At 40.0% G+C, this 16,983-nt stretch overlaps 1 protein-coding gene across 2 annotated transcripts in view; it reads left to right on the top strand.

The window, feature by feature from the left end:
* CLIC1 (chloride intracellular channel 1) overlaps window positions 1-16,274 on the top strand; it is a 47,769-nt gene extending 31,495 nt beyond the window's left edge. Inside the window, exons 1-6 of one of the 2 annotated variants that reach the window (XM_042454828.1) lie at window positions 1,434-1,521; window positions 11,270-11,379; window positions 11,584-11,709; window positions 11,828-11,934; window positions 13,254-13,435; window positions 15,910-16,274. In XM_042454828.1, coding sequence (XP_042310762.1) covers window positions 1,474-1,521; window positions 11,270-11,379; window positions 11,584-11,709; window positions 11,828-11,934; window positions 13,254-13,435; window positions 15,910-16,071 — 735 coding nt within the window. In that variant the 5' untranslated portion in view covers window positions 1,434-1,473 and the 3' untranslated portion in view covers window positions 16,072-16,274. Of the gene's footprint in view, window positions 1-1,433; window positions 1,522-11,269; window positions 11,380-11,583; window positions 11,710-11,827; window positions 11,935-13,253; window positions 13,436-15,909 lie in introns of those variants that run through there. The other variant, XM_042454829.1, reaches the window with a different exon arrangement.
* The last annotated feature ends 709 nt before the right edge of the window (window positions 16,275-16,983 follow it).

Raw genomic sequence — 16,983 nt, 5'->3', positions numbered from 1 at the left:
AAAAAATAAAAACCACTATCTTTTTAAACCTGAGAGAATACCTCTTTAGGTCCTACAGTGCAGCTCTGTGATCAGCATCTGCCAGATGTTGGCTATATAATTGAGCTGGCAGACCTACAGATGCTTAGAGGAGTGTTCCTTGAGCACAACTCTATTGTGGGCTTATGGCAGAGTTGTGCTGTAGGACCTACTGTATATACTAGACTATAAGTCAACCTCATATAAGTCAAGGGCAGGTTTGGGGGCCAAAATTATGGATTTTGATATGACTTGCTGATAAGGGGAGGGTAAAACTTAGGGACATGTAACAAAGGATGTAAAAGATGAAGCAAAGTAAAATGATGCCAAAAGCTTACAAAATTCTGCTCACCCTAAAGGCTGGATAGATGAGAGAGGGTTGGTGCTTCTTTTAGGTGCTCCCAGAATGGACAAAGCATTTGCCTTTTGCCTCTCGACTCAGAGAAAGGAGGTGACTATATATGTATATGTATATGTAATATATATGAGTTAAAGTACAGGACTTACATTGACCCATGGATAAGCTGACTCATGATTTTGGGGTCAATTTTTTGACCAACATTTCTAGACTTATGCATGAGTATATACAGTAGATATACTTAGAGAGAACATATTAATCAAATCTGCAAAGGTCAAGGCTGTAAAAGTAGAGAACTGACTGTATTTGACTCTCACACCTGCATCTTGCAGAACGAAATGCTATCCAGGAATGAAGGCTCTGATGAGTCAAAACGAAGGCCAGGATTTCTGAGTTCCCTGTGGATGAGTAGTGGAACAGTCTGGCTATTTAGAGTGGATCAGATGTGTATGATTGTAGTGGTTTCTAATGGGTCCCATGTTGCTGCAGTGGTGAACCCACTCTTGAGTTTTAGTATGAATGTTAAAGGAGTGATTCAAAGTGCTGGGCAGAGTTCAGAACCTTGGATAAATCCTTTAAAGTTCAGACAAAAACCCAGAACAGATTCATTGCCTTACTGACATGGAAGTCAGTGCTCTGTCAGTGCCTATGGCCAGATCCTATAGGTTATTTAGGAATGGCTCTGGCATGAATCAAGACTTCTGTATTCTTTTCCAGAGTGGAATGTAAAGATAAGCAAAAGGGCAGGGTGCATATGTAATTTCTCACTGCCTCCAATGGAATTTCCTTTCAGTTGCTTGAAGGCTGCACTGAAAGCTGCCTGGCAAAGTTTTTAAAGTTCAGAATGACATCAGCTTGGGAACTCCCTTCCTCACTGCCACTCTCAACTCACACTCATGTCTCCTTTCCCTGAAAGCTGGTTATCATTTTTAAGGCTCATTCTTGCTTGATCTTGTTCCCAGGAAGGACATATTTTCTCCATATATGGGTTTGTGGATTTGTTTCTGAACAACCAGAAAGAGAGTTTTAAAAATAACAACTGAAAACTGGTAATGACTGAAAGGGGAAGATCATGGTTATAATAAGAACACTTAACCATGGCAGGGAGGACTGGTCACTTAAAGGAACTGATGGCTGTTCGGGTGGTGAGTGTTGGGAGAGAACACGAAGGAGTGGGAAATCTCATAGCTTAAGAACAGAAAAGGAAGGGAAAATAAAGATAACACCACAAAATAGCCACTTGGAAATTAACACTCCCAGACTGTCTTTACTGTACCCTGCATTATGAGAATCCAGAATCCGTTGCTAGAATGCATATTAAGAAAAAATGATGGAATTTGTTTAGCTAGCAGCATATATTTTTGCAATTTACGTAAGGCTTTCAAAGTATTGCAAGGGAGACAAAAAGCAAACAGAAGGAGTAAAAAGGTCTGGAATCTGAGATTTGTTTGAAATCTCAGGCAGGAAACTCTGAAGATATGAAAAGGAACACTGATTAATGCCTTTCTCTGTTTTTTTTGTGCTTGTAACAGACATTGTCCACATTGTTGTTGTTGTTGTTATTGTTAACTGCCCCCACGTTGGCCCCAACCTATGGAGACTATGAAAGAGGCATCTTCAAGATTCTTTATCCTGAACAGCTCCTCTCAGCTTAATCTCAGGGAACCCAAGCGGATTACAGCAGTAAAATTTTCCTATTGGCCTCTACTTTTCCAAGCATCACCATGTTTTCTAGTGAGTCCTGCCTTCTCATGATGTGGCTCAACAGCCTTAGTTTGGCCATCTTGGCATCTAGGGAATGTTCAGGCTTGGTTTGTTCTAGGAACCATTTATTTGGTTTTTAGCCATTCACAGAAAATCCTTCCCCCGTTTTCTCTGTGCACATAAAGGCTAGAAATATGCTAGACTTTGATATATACAGGTATATGTGTATATAAGTAAAATTAATACAATGATGATTACCTTTTCCATTAAGAGATTCCTATGCTTGAATGAAAATCAAGATATGCAGAAGAGATACCACAAAGACTGTGTAAAGAAAAAACAACAACAGTGGTACTAATACCGACGGAATGGTTTTGCACGTATTTAAATTGGGTGGAGGAAACAACAAAAGGTGTGTGTGTGTGTGTAAGAGAGAGAGAGAGAGAGAGAGAGACCATGTAATTCAGTGAGTGGCATACTTTTTGCATACTGCAAGTCTTGGGTTCAAATGTCGGCTTGGGAAGACTTCCACCTACCACTCTGTAGCTCTCTTGTTGTAGATAGCATTGAGGTAAATATGCCAATGGTTTAATTTAGCATACTGCAAATTCATAGCTTTGTTCATGCCTTTGATCATGCAAGGCTACTGTATTCAGAATGAAAAGGTGTGACACTGTTTTTGGCCTTTCCCTTCCAAAGAGCGCTGAGATCTTTTTTCTTTCTTTCAAATTTTGTTTAAAGGTTTCCAGATATAAATCCATCACCGTGTCTAATATACAAAGAACAAATAGGAAAAAAAAGTTGTGGGGGGGGGGGAGTACAAACACCAGTATAGAAAAAGAAAAGAAAACTAGGAAAAATAAAAGTGACTTCCAATCTTTTCTTCCGAAATTATTAAACTATATTAAACTAAAAAAATCCAGCAATATCTCTCTCATACAAAACATCAACCTCCTTTCTATATATTACAAATATTAATCCTTAAAGTGAAATATTTTACAACAAAATTATAATCCCTAGCAGTAAATCAATCAGATATTAATATATATTTATTACTAAGTATTAGTGAACTTTTTCATCTGTTGGTATTAGTCTTTCCCTCATTTCAATCACCTCTCAAATACAAATATTGTCATCCCTCCACATCCAAGGATTCCACATCCATCGATTCAACCACCTACAACTTGCAAATATATTTTTAAAAAATCCAAAAAGCAAACTTTGATTTTGCCATTTCATAGAAGAGACACCATTTTATTATGTATAATGGAACTTGAGCATCCATGGATTTTGGTATCCACAGGAGGGAGTGTCCTGAAACCAAAAGGCAGCAGATATCAAGGGCCCACTGTACTTCTATTAAACTCCTCTAATTACCCCTCTCAATTTCCCTTTTACTGTCTGACAAAACATCAGCAGCTGTATCTCCCAAGCAGTCTCAAAGAGAAAACAAATTACAGGTTGAGTATCACCAGAAATCCAAAATCAGAAACACTCCAAAATCGTCCACATGGGTGGTTGGAATAGTGACCCCCTTGCTTTTTGATGGTTCAGGATACATCTGCATTGCAGAAAAAAATCCAGTGTGATACTACTTTAACTGTCATGGCTCCATCCTATGGAATGCTGGGATTTGTAGTTTGTTGTGTCACCAGAGCTCTGACAGAGAAGTCTAAATAGCTCACAGAAGTACAGATCCCAGAATTTCATAACACTGAGCCATGGCAGTTAAAGTGGTGTCAAACTGGATTATTTATGTAGTGTGGCCAAAGCCTTAGTATACACAAACTTTGTTTCATGCACAAAATAAGTCTTTGCCTTCTTTTAAATTGTTATTTTCTATTTTCTATTCCTTTTCTTAATTACTTCTTTTTACACTCCTGCTCAAATTCCTATCCCTTCTACACATAAAAAACCCCCAAAACTAATACAGTTCAATCTTGGTAAGCTTTATAAGTAGTTTCCTAAATCATCAGATTTTGTTTTATGACCTATTCTTTTACATTAAGTCAATCACAAATAACGAAACCCTCATTGAAATCTTAAAACAACAACATATAACAAGACCCATAGAGACATCTTACATCCAGAAAAGCTAGCCTTTGTCTTTTTCTATCCTACCTGAACTTAAGGTAGTTTAAGTTGGCATTTTACCAAATCTCTTCTGTTCAGCAAAGTGGGTGCTTTTCATCTGATTGCACAGTACCAATAAACAAATAATTCTATTGAAATACTAAGGTGAAGGAGTTTAAAATCACATTGAAACTTGAAAGGGATAAAAGTATGATGCACCCCAGTAAAAAAAAATCTGTCTGTCACAGCAAGTTAAGAGCCAAAGGTCTGCTTAAAGAAAAAGGCTTTTGCTTGTCAGTGGAATGAGAGGGACAGCCAGACCTTCTGTGGGAAGCGTTCTAGAATTTGGGATTAGGCCTTTCTCAAGATCTTAAAAATAGGGCAGTGCTTACTTCCAGCAAAAGAGGCAGTGTACCTTAGAACATCAGTTGCCAGGGAATGGAAGATGGGTGTGTGCATGCAATTTCATTCATGTATTTCTTGTAGTCTTCTCATAGATACCTGATTGGGCATTAAAGTTGCTAGAATGAAAACTGGAGAAAGCTTCTGTACCTTCAATGATTGTGTAGAAGATGGAATTTCAGCAGGTGTTGTCGATCATGCAATCAAGTAACATGCAACACCTGCTAAAAATTTCCTCCTCTACACAACCAGTAAAGGGACTGGAGCCCTCTCCAGTTCTCAGTGTGACAACCTCATTGGCCACTGTGTCTGAATAGAGTGCTGACTAGGTAGGCTTTTGCTGCGATCCAACATGGTTGTGGTTCTGTTACTATTCACCAGTGAATAATAAGGTGTCAGCAGATTTGAGAAATCCTCAGATCTGACTTTTTAAAAACTTCACATGAAAAAAAACTTATGAGTGACGATGACTCAAAGTAACACAGTGATGACTGAGTATGGTGCTCATTGAGTAGAAAGGAATAAAATGAGTAGATACCATGCACACATTGCAGCATTTAGTAACAAACTTGATTTGTTTCTCTAATTGTAAACTAAAGTGTTTTAAGTGCTGATCGTACATCTATTTGGAAACTTGGGCTACTAAAAACATAAGGTAGCATTTTCTATACATTTGGCATGCAGTAGTGTGATGTTTATCAATTAAAAAACCAAATAATTTTAACACCACATCTCTGCCAATCCAGCGTGAAAGTGATTTGTGAGGTTTTGGGATATACAGATTGTTGAAGTGCTGCTTAAACTGATTAAAAAAAAAAACTAGAGATGTGTAAGATGGCTTGCTCAAAAAGCTAAAACCTTGTAGAATACTACAGGGATTAGGGTTGCCAGAATGAAAACTGGAGATGGCTCCTGGACCTTTAATGGTTGTGGAGAAGGAGAAATTTCTGCATGTGATGCTTGCCATGCAACCAGGAAACAAGAAACACTTGTTGGAATTCTCTCTTCTGCACAACCTTTAAAGGTACAGGAACCCTTGCCAGTTGTTATTTTGGCAACCCTAATATAGATGAACAACAGGGTTGAGGAAATATATATCTTGAGATCCTGAAAGTACTCTTCCTTGTGTAAAAACAAAGTATTGTGGTTCAAGGCTTGTTGCATACGTTTGAGTTATTTGTGCCTGATGGCGGTGAAAATACCGCCATTTTACTAACATCTTACACAGTTATTTCAGATTTTCAGCACGGGAATGGTTAAATAACATTTATTCCTACCAATCAGCTTTTCTTAAACCTTTTAATGTAATAACATTTCCCTCTCAAAGAAGCTGGTACAACACATAGTTCTGCCTGCTCTCAATTTTTTCCCCTCTGCCTACAGTAGGCTTTCCATTTATTTGGGCAGCTCTGCTGAAAATAGGAACAATTCATCCAAGTCAGGCAGCTATCTTGCTTTCCAAGTGACTCTGTGCAACATTTTGCTTGGGCATTTCCATAGCAATGCTTTTCTGTGTACCCGCCAGTGAAGTGACTGATGCAACGGTTGCTGAGTTGTGGAAATGGCTCTTGGCTGTCTGAAAATGAGTCTGTGGCAACAGACTTTGTGCAGATTTGAAGGAAAGCAGTCTGTCCCCATAGTAACAGGTTGGTGGCTGTAGGCCCCTTGGAACAGGCTCTGCGATTGTAACGTCACAATAATTGTACAGTTGCTAAGGCATGGATCCTCCTTTCTGTGGCACAGGGACGTAGCCGGGGGGGGGTTCTTGGGGGTCCGGACCCCCCCTTCCATTAGAAAGATAAATGGTGTGTGCTGCTGCTCAGCCGCACCCAAGCCCCATTATAATGGTGACACTTAGTCTCCCTTCCTAAAACCCTAGCTACGTCCCTGTGTGACAACTCCGCCCTCCATAATTGCCATCTACCGGCCTGAGAGGGAGTTCATCAGGCAGGTCCAGCTCCATCAGGACTAGCCTGGAAGAAGGAAGAGCCCTCCCTCCAATCCATCTGCCTTGGTCCAGGCCTCAGAGGGAGAGAAGAACCACTGGACCTCATCCCTTTTCCCTCCACCATTCCCTTCTTACTTTGTTTCGTGTCTTTTAGATTGTAAGCCTGAGGGCAGGGAACTGTCTGATTAAAAATAATAATTGTAAGCCACCCTGAGAGCCATTAGGGCTGAAGGGCGGGATATAAATACCTAAATAAATAAACAAACTCTTGCTAAGAGTTGCCATATTATCTCCACAGCCATAAATGTTCTCAGGAGTGCTGACTTGTAGCACAAATAATTGGAGAATTGACAAGCAAGGGTTTGGTTTGGTTCAATCCCACCCACCACCCACCCACCCCGCAAAGTTATTGTAACTAGGAATAGACCAGAATTTCATTTCAGTTTGTTGTGGATAAGAATTTGTCAAAATTTTCAAATTTGATAATATGCAGGAGGGCAGGATTAGGCAGAAAAAACTGAATGGACAAGAAAACAAAAGTGACAGTCTTGCCCATCAAGACAGAGAGCAGCAAACACTTAGCTCCTAAAAATCTGGTTTTAATCTGTGTGTTCAACTATATTTGTGTTGAATTAGGGTTTCTGTTTGTCCCATCCAAGCAGGAGATTCCTAACCTTTGACACTTACATCGCAGGTAACTGGAACATGATCCTCATCATGCTGAGACTAGCCGTATCTCTTGAATTTTCCCTGATGTGGGGAACTTTTTTTGATTTCACTTTTACTAAGTTTTTTTTAAAAAAAAACACCAAACAATTCAAACATTTTTCAGTATTGAGGATGGAAGGAACTTGAGCTTTTAAAAATCCAAGGGTGGGAGACAGCAAAGCTGGCAAATTGATCCATCTTGAACTGTATCAGTGATGGTGAACTGTCAGCCAAATGCCAAGTATGAAATGGGGCCACTTGGATTCACACAGTAACAAATATTGAACCAGGGTTAGGTTTTACTTCTAGTCAGCTGAACATAGGAGAGGTGCTGTACTCCATTTAAGGTGTGCCACATACTTCCCTTGTGTATGTCTTTTCTGACACTCATGTGCCATGGGCTAGTTGCCCATGCTGTATGTCAGCAACAAAGAGTGGCTTGTATCTTTGAGTAAGTCATCAATCATTTTTTTTCTGGACAAATTAGAATGTAATTGCTCAGTTTAGATTTGCATTTTATGCACCGAGTTAAAAGCTTTTTAAAAAAAATTCAGATTGTGCACTCACAGTATTCTGTGTGGTTCAATTTGTGATTCAAAAATTAGAAATTAGACTTCATCATCTTCAGATGCAATACTACTTTTGTAGGGGGTGCGAATATTAATGAGACATTTGCTAGGGATGTGGGACATAGAAAAGGTTGGGAACCACTGCTCTATGTTCTCTTTCAAGAACTCAAGAGTCTTAAAATGATGCATGCACACTCCAACAACCATTGAGGATCCAGGCTCCCCTAAACTTTCCTATGACAACTGGTACACAGAGTCCAAGTGCAGGGGTACTTGCATTAATGAAGTACTGTAGACGTGTCCCTGAATATTACTTAACAGTAACTTTAAGCTTACAGTCTCCCAGAACTTAAGGGAAAATTTTTATCAAATGTTTTTCCACTGGTATTTAACACCAGTTAAGATAGCCAAAATGTCTAAGAATACAAACAATAAGTGTTGGAAATGCAAAACGGAGGTGGGGTCTTTCTACCATTGTTGGTGGACCTGTAGGTTTGCGAAAGAATATTGGAGAGGTATAAATGACCAAATAAACTTAATAATGGGGAGAGAGATTAAATTAAGTCCGGAATGTTTCTTACTAGGTATATTTCAAGATGACATAAAAGGGAAAGAAGAAAAGATATTGTATTACATGGTTGTATTGGCGAGGATCTGCTTTGCGCAGAAATTGAAATGTCAGAAAATCCAACAATCGAGGATTGGATTTATAAACTTTATGAAGGAATTGAGATGGACAGATTGACCCAAATGTTAAGAGACGAAACTAAAGATCAGACAAAGGATGAGTGGATGGGAGTTATTAAATTTTTAGAGTCTAAATGGGGTAAAATAGCAATATGTTATATATAATGTTTATGTAAGTTTAATGTTTAATTAGAGATAGTGGTATAAGGAGGTTTGGTGCTTTAATTGCTTTTGGTGTTAGTAAGTTGCAGAAAAGGGTTAGTGGATCTAAGGTATAATCTATTTATGTTTTAAGAAAGGCAATGTTAACCACTAATTGGACAAATACTGGTGAAAGGAAGTTAGGTGTGTGTGTGTATGTATGTAAGAGTGAAAACGGAGATAACAGGAAGATTAAAACAAGAACAGGAGGAAAGAAGAAGAGAAAGTATGATATAGTAATTATAAAAGGGAAGAAGTGAGTGAAGAAGGTAAGTGTAGGTAGAATTATGAAATGAATTAGTAAAGGAAGAGTAGGAGAAAAGTAATATAGCGGAAGCAAGACATAGGGATTTGAAGGAGAGAGAGCTGGAAAGGATTGGTAGTGGAGGGCTAAAGGTTTAGGTAGGTATAAGATTAGAAAGGATCTTCTCTCCTCCTGTGATAACAGCAGGAATGTTAAGTTGAATATGGTTAGGTTTGATTGAAGGGTTTTTGTTGTATATATATATATTCTTCTTTTTTTAATGTTTGATTTACTAGTTTAAAATGTATTAATGTATGTTTATCTTGTATATAAGAAGCTTGTGTTTTTGTATTGTATTGTCCTTTTGTAAGTATTGTCTTTTTAATAATAAAATTATAAAAAATATATATATATTACTTAACAGAACTTTTGGTACCAGAGGCAGAAATAACATGGAAAGAAAGAAGAGCAGTTTGATGCATTTCAGCAAACTTTTTATTCAAAACTGATATGCACATGTGAAATGAAACATCCAGATCAATGATGACCCTTGCATAAGTAAACAAGAATGTTTCGAACCTTCTGAGACACTTGAAGACCGATAGCAAAATACATCAAGGGATGATTTTTTCTTTCACCGGCTTCCACTTTTCTTATGATTTCCTTTTAGTACCCAAATATATAGATCTGTGCTTTTTAACATGTTAGGAGGAGCTTATCTGCTGTCCCCATTTCTCTTTATTTTGCTCTTCACATATACTCAGTAAGGGATTCTGGAGGCAGTTGCTTGTTTACTTATGAGATTGCTTATGGTAGGCAGGCACATACAATTACAGTAGGATTGACTAGGGTAAAATCCCATGCTTTGCCAGCTAATGCTTTGTTTATTGCATTGTTTAATGCAAACATGCTGCTGCAACTGAACAACAAAAGTGTGTTTCTCCAGCCCTTCTCCACCATCCTATCAATGCAGATACTGCTAAAAAAAGACTAAAAAGGACCTGGAGGCTGTGTTAACTGATGTATGCCTATGCATGTGATATGGAATCTCTACTTTATAGGAAGTAAATTGTATTCTTCCAGAGTGAATTATAATTTATATCCCATTCTTCTACTGTACGGTCGCCCCTCTGTTTTTGCGGGGGATCAATTCCAGGCCCTCTTGCAAAAATGGAAACTCGATGATATTCAAGTCCATTGGCTTGAATGGTGGAGCAGGCGCATGCACCATTTTGTCCCCCTCCATTTGCCGCCATGAATGGGTAAGGGACACGTATTTCAAGTCTGCGGAAACAGAGGGATGACTGTATTTCACTTCTGAATAATTGTGAAGAGTGTATTATATTAAAAACAACAACAACAAAACTTACATCAAGTACAATTATAAAAAATAACTGTTAAATAAAAACTACCACAGTTGAAAACTATTCCCTTAAGCCCTGTTCTATTAGGTACCGCCTAGTTTACAAATCTGCCCTTCCTCTCAGCTTAGTTCCGGATAGACGTTCTCAACCTTAAGCCTTCCAGAAGTATTGGACATCAGCTAGAATGGCAAATGATCAAGGACTCTAGGGAGCTGAAGTCCAAGATACTGAGCGGCTTTAAGCCCGGCCAGGAAGCTGCCCTGTTAATAAACAACTTGTTTTGTTACCAACACATATACAGAGTGCAATTCAGAGGTCAGGTTTCAGCAGACAGTGCAAACAATTCCTATGCTTCTTAGCCCTGCAGGGTACACTTAAAGCCATGGAAAGTCTTCCACCTAATGCCCAATGGTGAAATTGACAGCCACTTTCCTAACAAGACAGTGTGGTTTCAGAAAGTAGGTGGCTTGATCTTTGTAATACAAACAGGTAATATTTCAGTGTGACAACCTGTATTGTGGAACTTCCCTATTATCTACTTTCTCCATGCTATGGAATTTTGGGAATTGTAATTTTGCCTTCTCTGTCAGAGAGCTCTGGTGCCACAACAAATTACAGTCCCCAGGATTCCTTAGCATTGAGCCATGGCAGTTAAAGTAAGGTCAGCCTGGAATATTTCTGCAGTGTGGTTGCAGGCTTAGAGACTGTCAGTATCATTTCCCTGTGACATTTTTCCAGATCAGGGGAAGGGTGACACCCACAGGTAGGAGGTAGGGATTTCTATTGCAGCTGCTTTTGGAAGATGAGAGTGAAATACCAAGACAGACATCCACTGTGCCAAGGTTACTACCAGTTAATCATCTTTTGGGAGAAGATTACACAGCTCGTTGCTATGTTATTTAGAGAAATGGATTCTTATTACAGAATATGAAATAGCTGTCTAGTGAATTATGGGACATATAAACCTTGTTGTGTTTGTTTTTTTTTTCCCAGGCTGGCAGCGATGGAGCCAAAATTGGGAATTGTCCCTTTTCTCAGCGTCTCTTCATGGTCCTTTGGCTCAAGGGAGTGACCTTCAATGTAACCACAGTGGACACCAAAAGGTGGGTGAAATACTCCTAATGCTTTATGGGGTATCTTCCCTTTCACCATTGACTGCCACATGAACATGAAGAGATGAAATCACTTTTGACTGTTGAGATGTACTTTGGACTCTTGTCCTTTTGGCTTTGGTCAGTATCCTTCAAATTAACACCAACTACGCCAAATATAAACAATGTTTTTCCCCTGCTTCTCTCTCTTTGTAGGAGGACCGAGACAGTGCAGAAACTCTGCCCTGGAGGTCAGCTACCGTTCCTGATGTATGGGACAGAGGTCCATACAGACACTAACAAGATTGAAGAATTTCTGGAAGAAGTTCTGTGCCCTCCCAAGTACGAGCTAAATGAGGCCTTGGGAAAGGGAATATTTTCTCCTTCTGGAAGGAGCTGTAAGATGTGCTGCCACCGGGTGAGCCTGCTTTATGGTTGATTTCTGCTTCCTCTTTGATAGGTACCCCAAGTTGGCTGCCCGTAACCCTGAGTCCAACACAGCTGGTCTTGATGTCTTCGCCAAGTTCTCTGCTTACATCAAGAATTCGAACCCTGCACTCGACACCAGTAAGTATCTTGGCGCCCACATCCTAACTGACTGTCTTGTGCAAGATTCTCAGTTATTCACTTTATCTTTCTCATTATATTGGCCACTGCTTTTTCCTGCCCTGTAATAGTTTGACTTCCTCTGTTTTGTCATTGATCCTAACTATTTATATGCTGCACCCAATACTATCTTTTAACTGGGCAGTCTTTCCTCTTCCCCCATCTCCCTGTCCTTTTTCACCTTGCCTCTTTTAGTTCATACTCATTTTGGGTCCCAGTGGGTTGTTGGCTGTATTAACTGAGTGATTATTGTAATGCAACCCAAACTGCATGAACAAGAGGGATCAGCATGCTTTGGGGAATCCCAAAGTTTGCAGAATTATCAAAACCAAACTTCAGAAAAACAGACAAAACGGGAGGGTGACTACCACACAAAAACTCCACACAGTAAAGACTGAGCACATTTACTGGCCACAGAAGAGGGTGGGCTTGTTGCAATAGCGAGTACATTTCTATACCGCTTATCAGTGCACTTAAGCACTCCCTAAGCAGTTTACAATGTGTAAGCTAATTGCCCCCAACAAGCTGGGGGCTCATTTTAGCAACCACCTCGGAAAGATAAAAGTCTGAGTCAACCCTGAGCCCTGGCTGGTATTGAACTCACAATCTCATGGTTTGTGAGTGAGTGGCTGCAGTACAGGCATTTAACCACTGTGCCACCAGGGCTTGTTGGGCAAGAAAATGATGGGTGGGAGGGGATGGAAAAGAGAATCAGAGACACACTTTACCCTGCTGCAGAGGTTACAGGTTCGTCTTCTGGTTTCTTGATGGGCATTTCTTTCTTGCTGTTTTCTTATTGGCCATTTGTTTCTTATCACTTTCTCTCAAGCTTGATACGTTTCTTCTCTCTCTCCCCCACCTCCTGTCATCTCAATATTCATCCAGAAAATATTGTCCCAATAATTTCTTCCTTCTTATTGGCTGTCCCTTTCTTTTCATTTCCTTTACCTTAATTCTTAGTGGAATCCTTCCTGCTAGTTAACTGTTCCTGGTTCCCCATTAGTTTCTGTGATGCCCCTCCCCCATTTCTCATTCCCCCTAAATTTTTTGTAAAGTGGGGCTGTTCTCTTCCCTTCATTCTCATTGGTTCTCTTCTTTTCTAACTTATTTCTTCGGTCTCATTACCCTCTCACCTCAAATCCCATTGGCTCCTTTTCAAACTTACTACTTGTCCCCATCCAGATGTTATGCATTATCCCTTGAATTTTCATTGGTTCCACATATTCCTCCTTCTCCTTCCCACCCCCACCCCCTGCAACCTCCTCTCCCTCATTTCTTAGACCTTGAGAAAGGTTTGCTGAAAGCATTGAAGGTGCTGGATATGTATATGATGACACCACTCCCAGAAGAGGTGGATGAGAACAGTGCTGAGGACGAGGGCCAGTCCAACCGCAAATTCCTTGATGGAGATGAACTCACTTTGGCTGACTGCAATCTGCTGCCCAAGCTTCACATTGTCAAGGTGAACACCTCTCCTCTTGTGGAGGCTGTGTGCCTCTTAGTTTACCATTTTCTCGGGAACAACAACAACAGGGGAGGGCTATTCCTTTCGGGGGCCAACGTATGGGCTTCTTACAGGCATTTGGTCAGTCTTTGTGGGAAACAGGATAATGAACCAGAATTTTGAGGTGTAAACGTACATGCTAATGGGTTTATATCAAAACTTAATACCCATATGATAAAACAATAAATTTAGAATATTAATTTAGAAGACTGGTTGCCGATCAAGTTAATTAAAAGGATTTAAAATTGCTAAGAGTTGCCAGAACACCCCCATTGGCAAAGATCTTGCATAAGTACATATCACAAGTGCTGTTCTGCACCTTCCCACCACACAGCAGCTGTAAAGACTCAAGAGGGACCCCTGCTGCATTGCTTACTGGTGAGGAACAAAGTGATTCAGACCATGGAGAAGCAGCTGATCTGAACTCAACTGGGGAAGGAGAAGAAATGAGGTTGCACTCTCAGACAGAGCGCATCCATCTTTTCCTCCCTCACAGAGCAGCTGGATCTTCATGAGTTGAATTGCTTCCAGTGGTGTATCTAGCACATTTGACAACCAGTGTGGATCATTTTTAACACATACACACCCCCAAATTATTTTCAGTAATAATCATGAAATGAAACAATGAAGTTTCTGTCACTGCTGCAGCTGCTTCCTATCTCTTTGGGGTACCAATGACTCCCAAAGAGATGGGCAGTAGCGATGGCAGCACCAACTCTATGTTTCTTCCACCACCTCACTGCTTCCTCTTCTTCTGCCTCCCTTTCCCACCTGCCTGGCAGTTTCTTCCAGGTCTGGAAATGCTGCTGGCCATGTGGGAAAGGGAGGTGAAGGAATAGGAGGAGTCCATGGCCACTGAGGCTCAGTAGGTGGAGAAGGAGATGTTTGCCTTGATCACTGGTAGTGACTGCAAGCAACTGTCTCCTTTCTTTGCCCATTGAGTTGCACCCCCACCCCACACCTTCAACATTTAGGGAGAGTAGAGTCACCCCACTTAGGATGTCATAAGTAACACATTTTGGTTTCTGAAATTTTTGATGAACTAGAGGAGAGAAATATTTAATGAATTCTTTCAATGATCAAAAGCCTAGATAAACCTTTGATCTGAGCCAGCTGAGCTGTGCTTATGTTCTTCTGTCATTCTTCTTATATTCCTACAGTCTTTCTCACCTGCTCATAGGAGATCTAGCCCTCTCTTATGGCAGGTTTGTATGGAATCTGATAGTAAATATGAATGTAGGAAGCACAACTGGACATTTTTTACCCTTTCTCCTTCCCTTAAGATGAATGAGCTCTGTTGTAATATCTGTTGTAATATTAGACTGACCCCCCTTCCTGGTGAATGTCTGTTGCTTGAACAACTGTAGTTTTAAGTGATGATGCAGGAAATGACAAAGGACTATAAACTAAGGTTTCACATCAGATCCTATGATTTAGCGCAACACCTTAGAATGGAGGCTGCTCACATATACTGCCACAAGGCACCAGCCGACATGAGGCCACTCTGCTTTGTTGTATTATTGAGGGATTTATGTCCTCGGGGAGCAGGCCAACAAGTGACAATCACATAGGGATTTTAAAATAATCTCTACATAAAATCTATCAGTCCCTGCCTTGGATAAAATGGTTTCTCTCACCAAGTTCTTCAGAATACCCTTGAGGGTTTATTTTCCAAACCAGTAGCTATTGAAACTGAAACCTGTCTAAATATCTTGCCCTTTACTCTGAACAACTTTCCTTCTTTTAATTTTGCTGTTGTTTTGTGCCTTCGAGTCATTTCTGACTTCAGGCGACCTTCAGGTGAGCCTATTATGATGTTTTTGGGGTTGAGAGTGTATGACTCACTCAAGGTCACCCAGTAGGTTTCCAGGGCCAAGCGGGAAATCAAAACTTGATCTCCAGAGTCATAGTCCAATGCTCAAACCACTACATCATGCTGACTCTTAATTTAGCTGTCCTTAATCTCAAATGTCTGGATTTTAGTAATGGAGGACTCAGTGTGGATGCTCAGAGGTCCTATGAGCTCAGGTGTAGAAATGGATTCTGGGTTTATATCCTGAGAAAAATTGCATGAAATGTTGTGTGTTTGTATTTTAAAGAGTGGCATTTGAACTAAATTGTTTCAGCCAAGATATTAATATGATAAGTAGGAGAGAGGAGCAGAGAATTCCCTGATGTGAAGCTATTAGTTACACAGCATTCCTGGAAATTGCTCCTGGATTTTCAAACAGGAAGTAGCCTATACTGATGCCAGCTATTGTTTCCATTTGCTGCCATTGTTCTCATTCTTAACGAACAACTACACATACACAACATTTTGAAGGAAAATGTTGCAAGATTCTCAACTGCAATAAATAATTCCAGTTTGTACGTTCCCTTTCTTTTTCCATAACCTATTCTGTTTTCTCTTTGTTGTGGGACAATCCTAACAGGTGGTGTGCAAGAAATACCGTAACTTTACCATCCCTGAGGAGTTCCGTGGTATCCACCGCTATCTCAAGAATGCTTATGCCCGCGAGGAATTTGCCAGCACCTGCCCAGATGACGAAGAAATCGAATTAGCTTATGAGCTGGTTGCAAAAGCTTTGAAATAACAAACTTCTGAGCATGGAAAAGGGATGTGGAGCTTCCGTGGCAGGGATTGTTGGGGTTGGGTCGATAAGAGGGATATTTTTTATGTATGTGTGTGTCTTTCAGCAGCAGCAGTGGGAGGGGGGGATTTCTATTTTCTGGGAGGCACAAAGTGATTTGAATTTAAATATGAATAAAACAATAAAATGACATGTTTTTAAAAATACCAAACTGAATGTTTGATCTTTTCCTTTCCCAAATAATGGAGAAACTATCAGAAATTACATAATGTGTTTCAATTATGAATTGTTAGATTAGCATTGGGTTGCTTTCGATTCATATTAAGATACTACAAGTCCTTAAGGAGGCCTGTGGCTATAACCTCTGAATTATTGCAACTGCAGGGTGGGATTTAGAGGCCCCCTCATAATCTGAGTTTAACTTCACTTGTACACCAGTCCTGTACTCTTTGTATAGTTTTGAAGTATTCCAGCAGGTAGTTCTGTAAAAGTGTGGGAACGCGTTTGCTGCCATTTGCGTATTGAACTTTTGAGTGGTGGTTGTGAAACAGAGGTAGAGAAATCAGCTGATTTCTGGTCTGCACCCTTTTTGGTGTATTCTGTCTCATTTTTTTATATACACTAACATGCACCATTTTAAATTATGTATACACATACCTCTCCCCATAGCCATTTCCCACTTTTGAGAAACCTTGATCGGTTCAGAAGGGAGGGACGAAGAAGATTCATAAACTGGTCTGCAGAAGACATTTTGCTCCTTTAAACTTTTGGGACAGTTCTTCATTGGCTGTGTTTAGTCATGTACTGTTAAGGTGTTACCAGAATTAGGGAATATTGTGGTCTATTGGAGATGAGAATTGTAGAGTTCTAGCTAAAAGTCATCCAATAGACTCCAAATATAACACTCTCCCACTT

This window comes from Sceloporus undulatus, chromosome 2, assembly GCF_019175285.1.
Source record: "Sceloporus undulatus isolate JIND9_A2432 ecotype Alabama chromosome 2, SceUnd_v1.1, whole genome shotgun sequence".
Classification (NCBI taxonomy): domain Eukaryota; kingdom Metazoa; phylum Chordata; class Lepidosauria; order Squamata; family Phrynosomatidae; genus Sceloporus; species Sceloporus undulatus.
The sequence above is the reverse complement of the archived record's forward strand: the minus strand, read 5'-3'. Positions and strand labels throughout refer to the sequence as shown.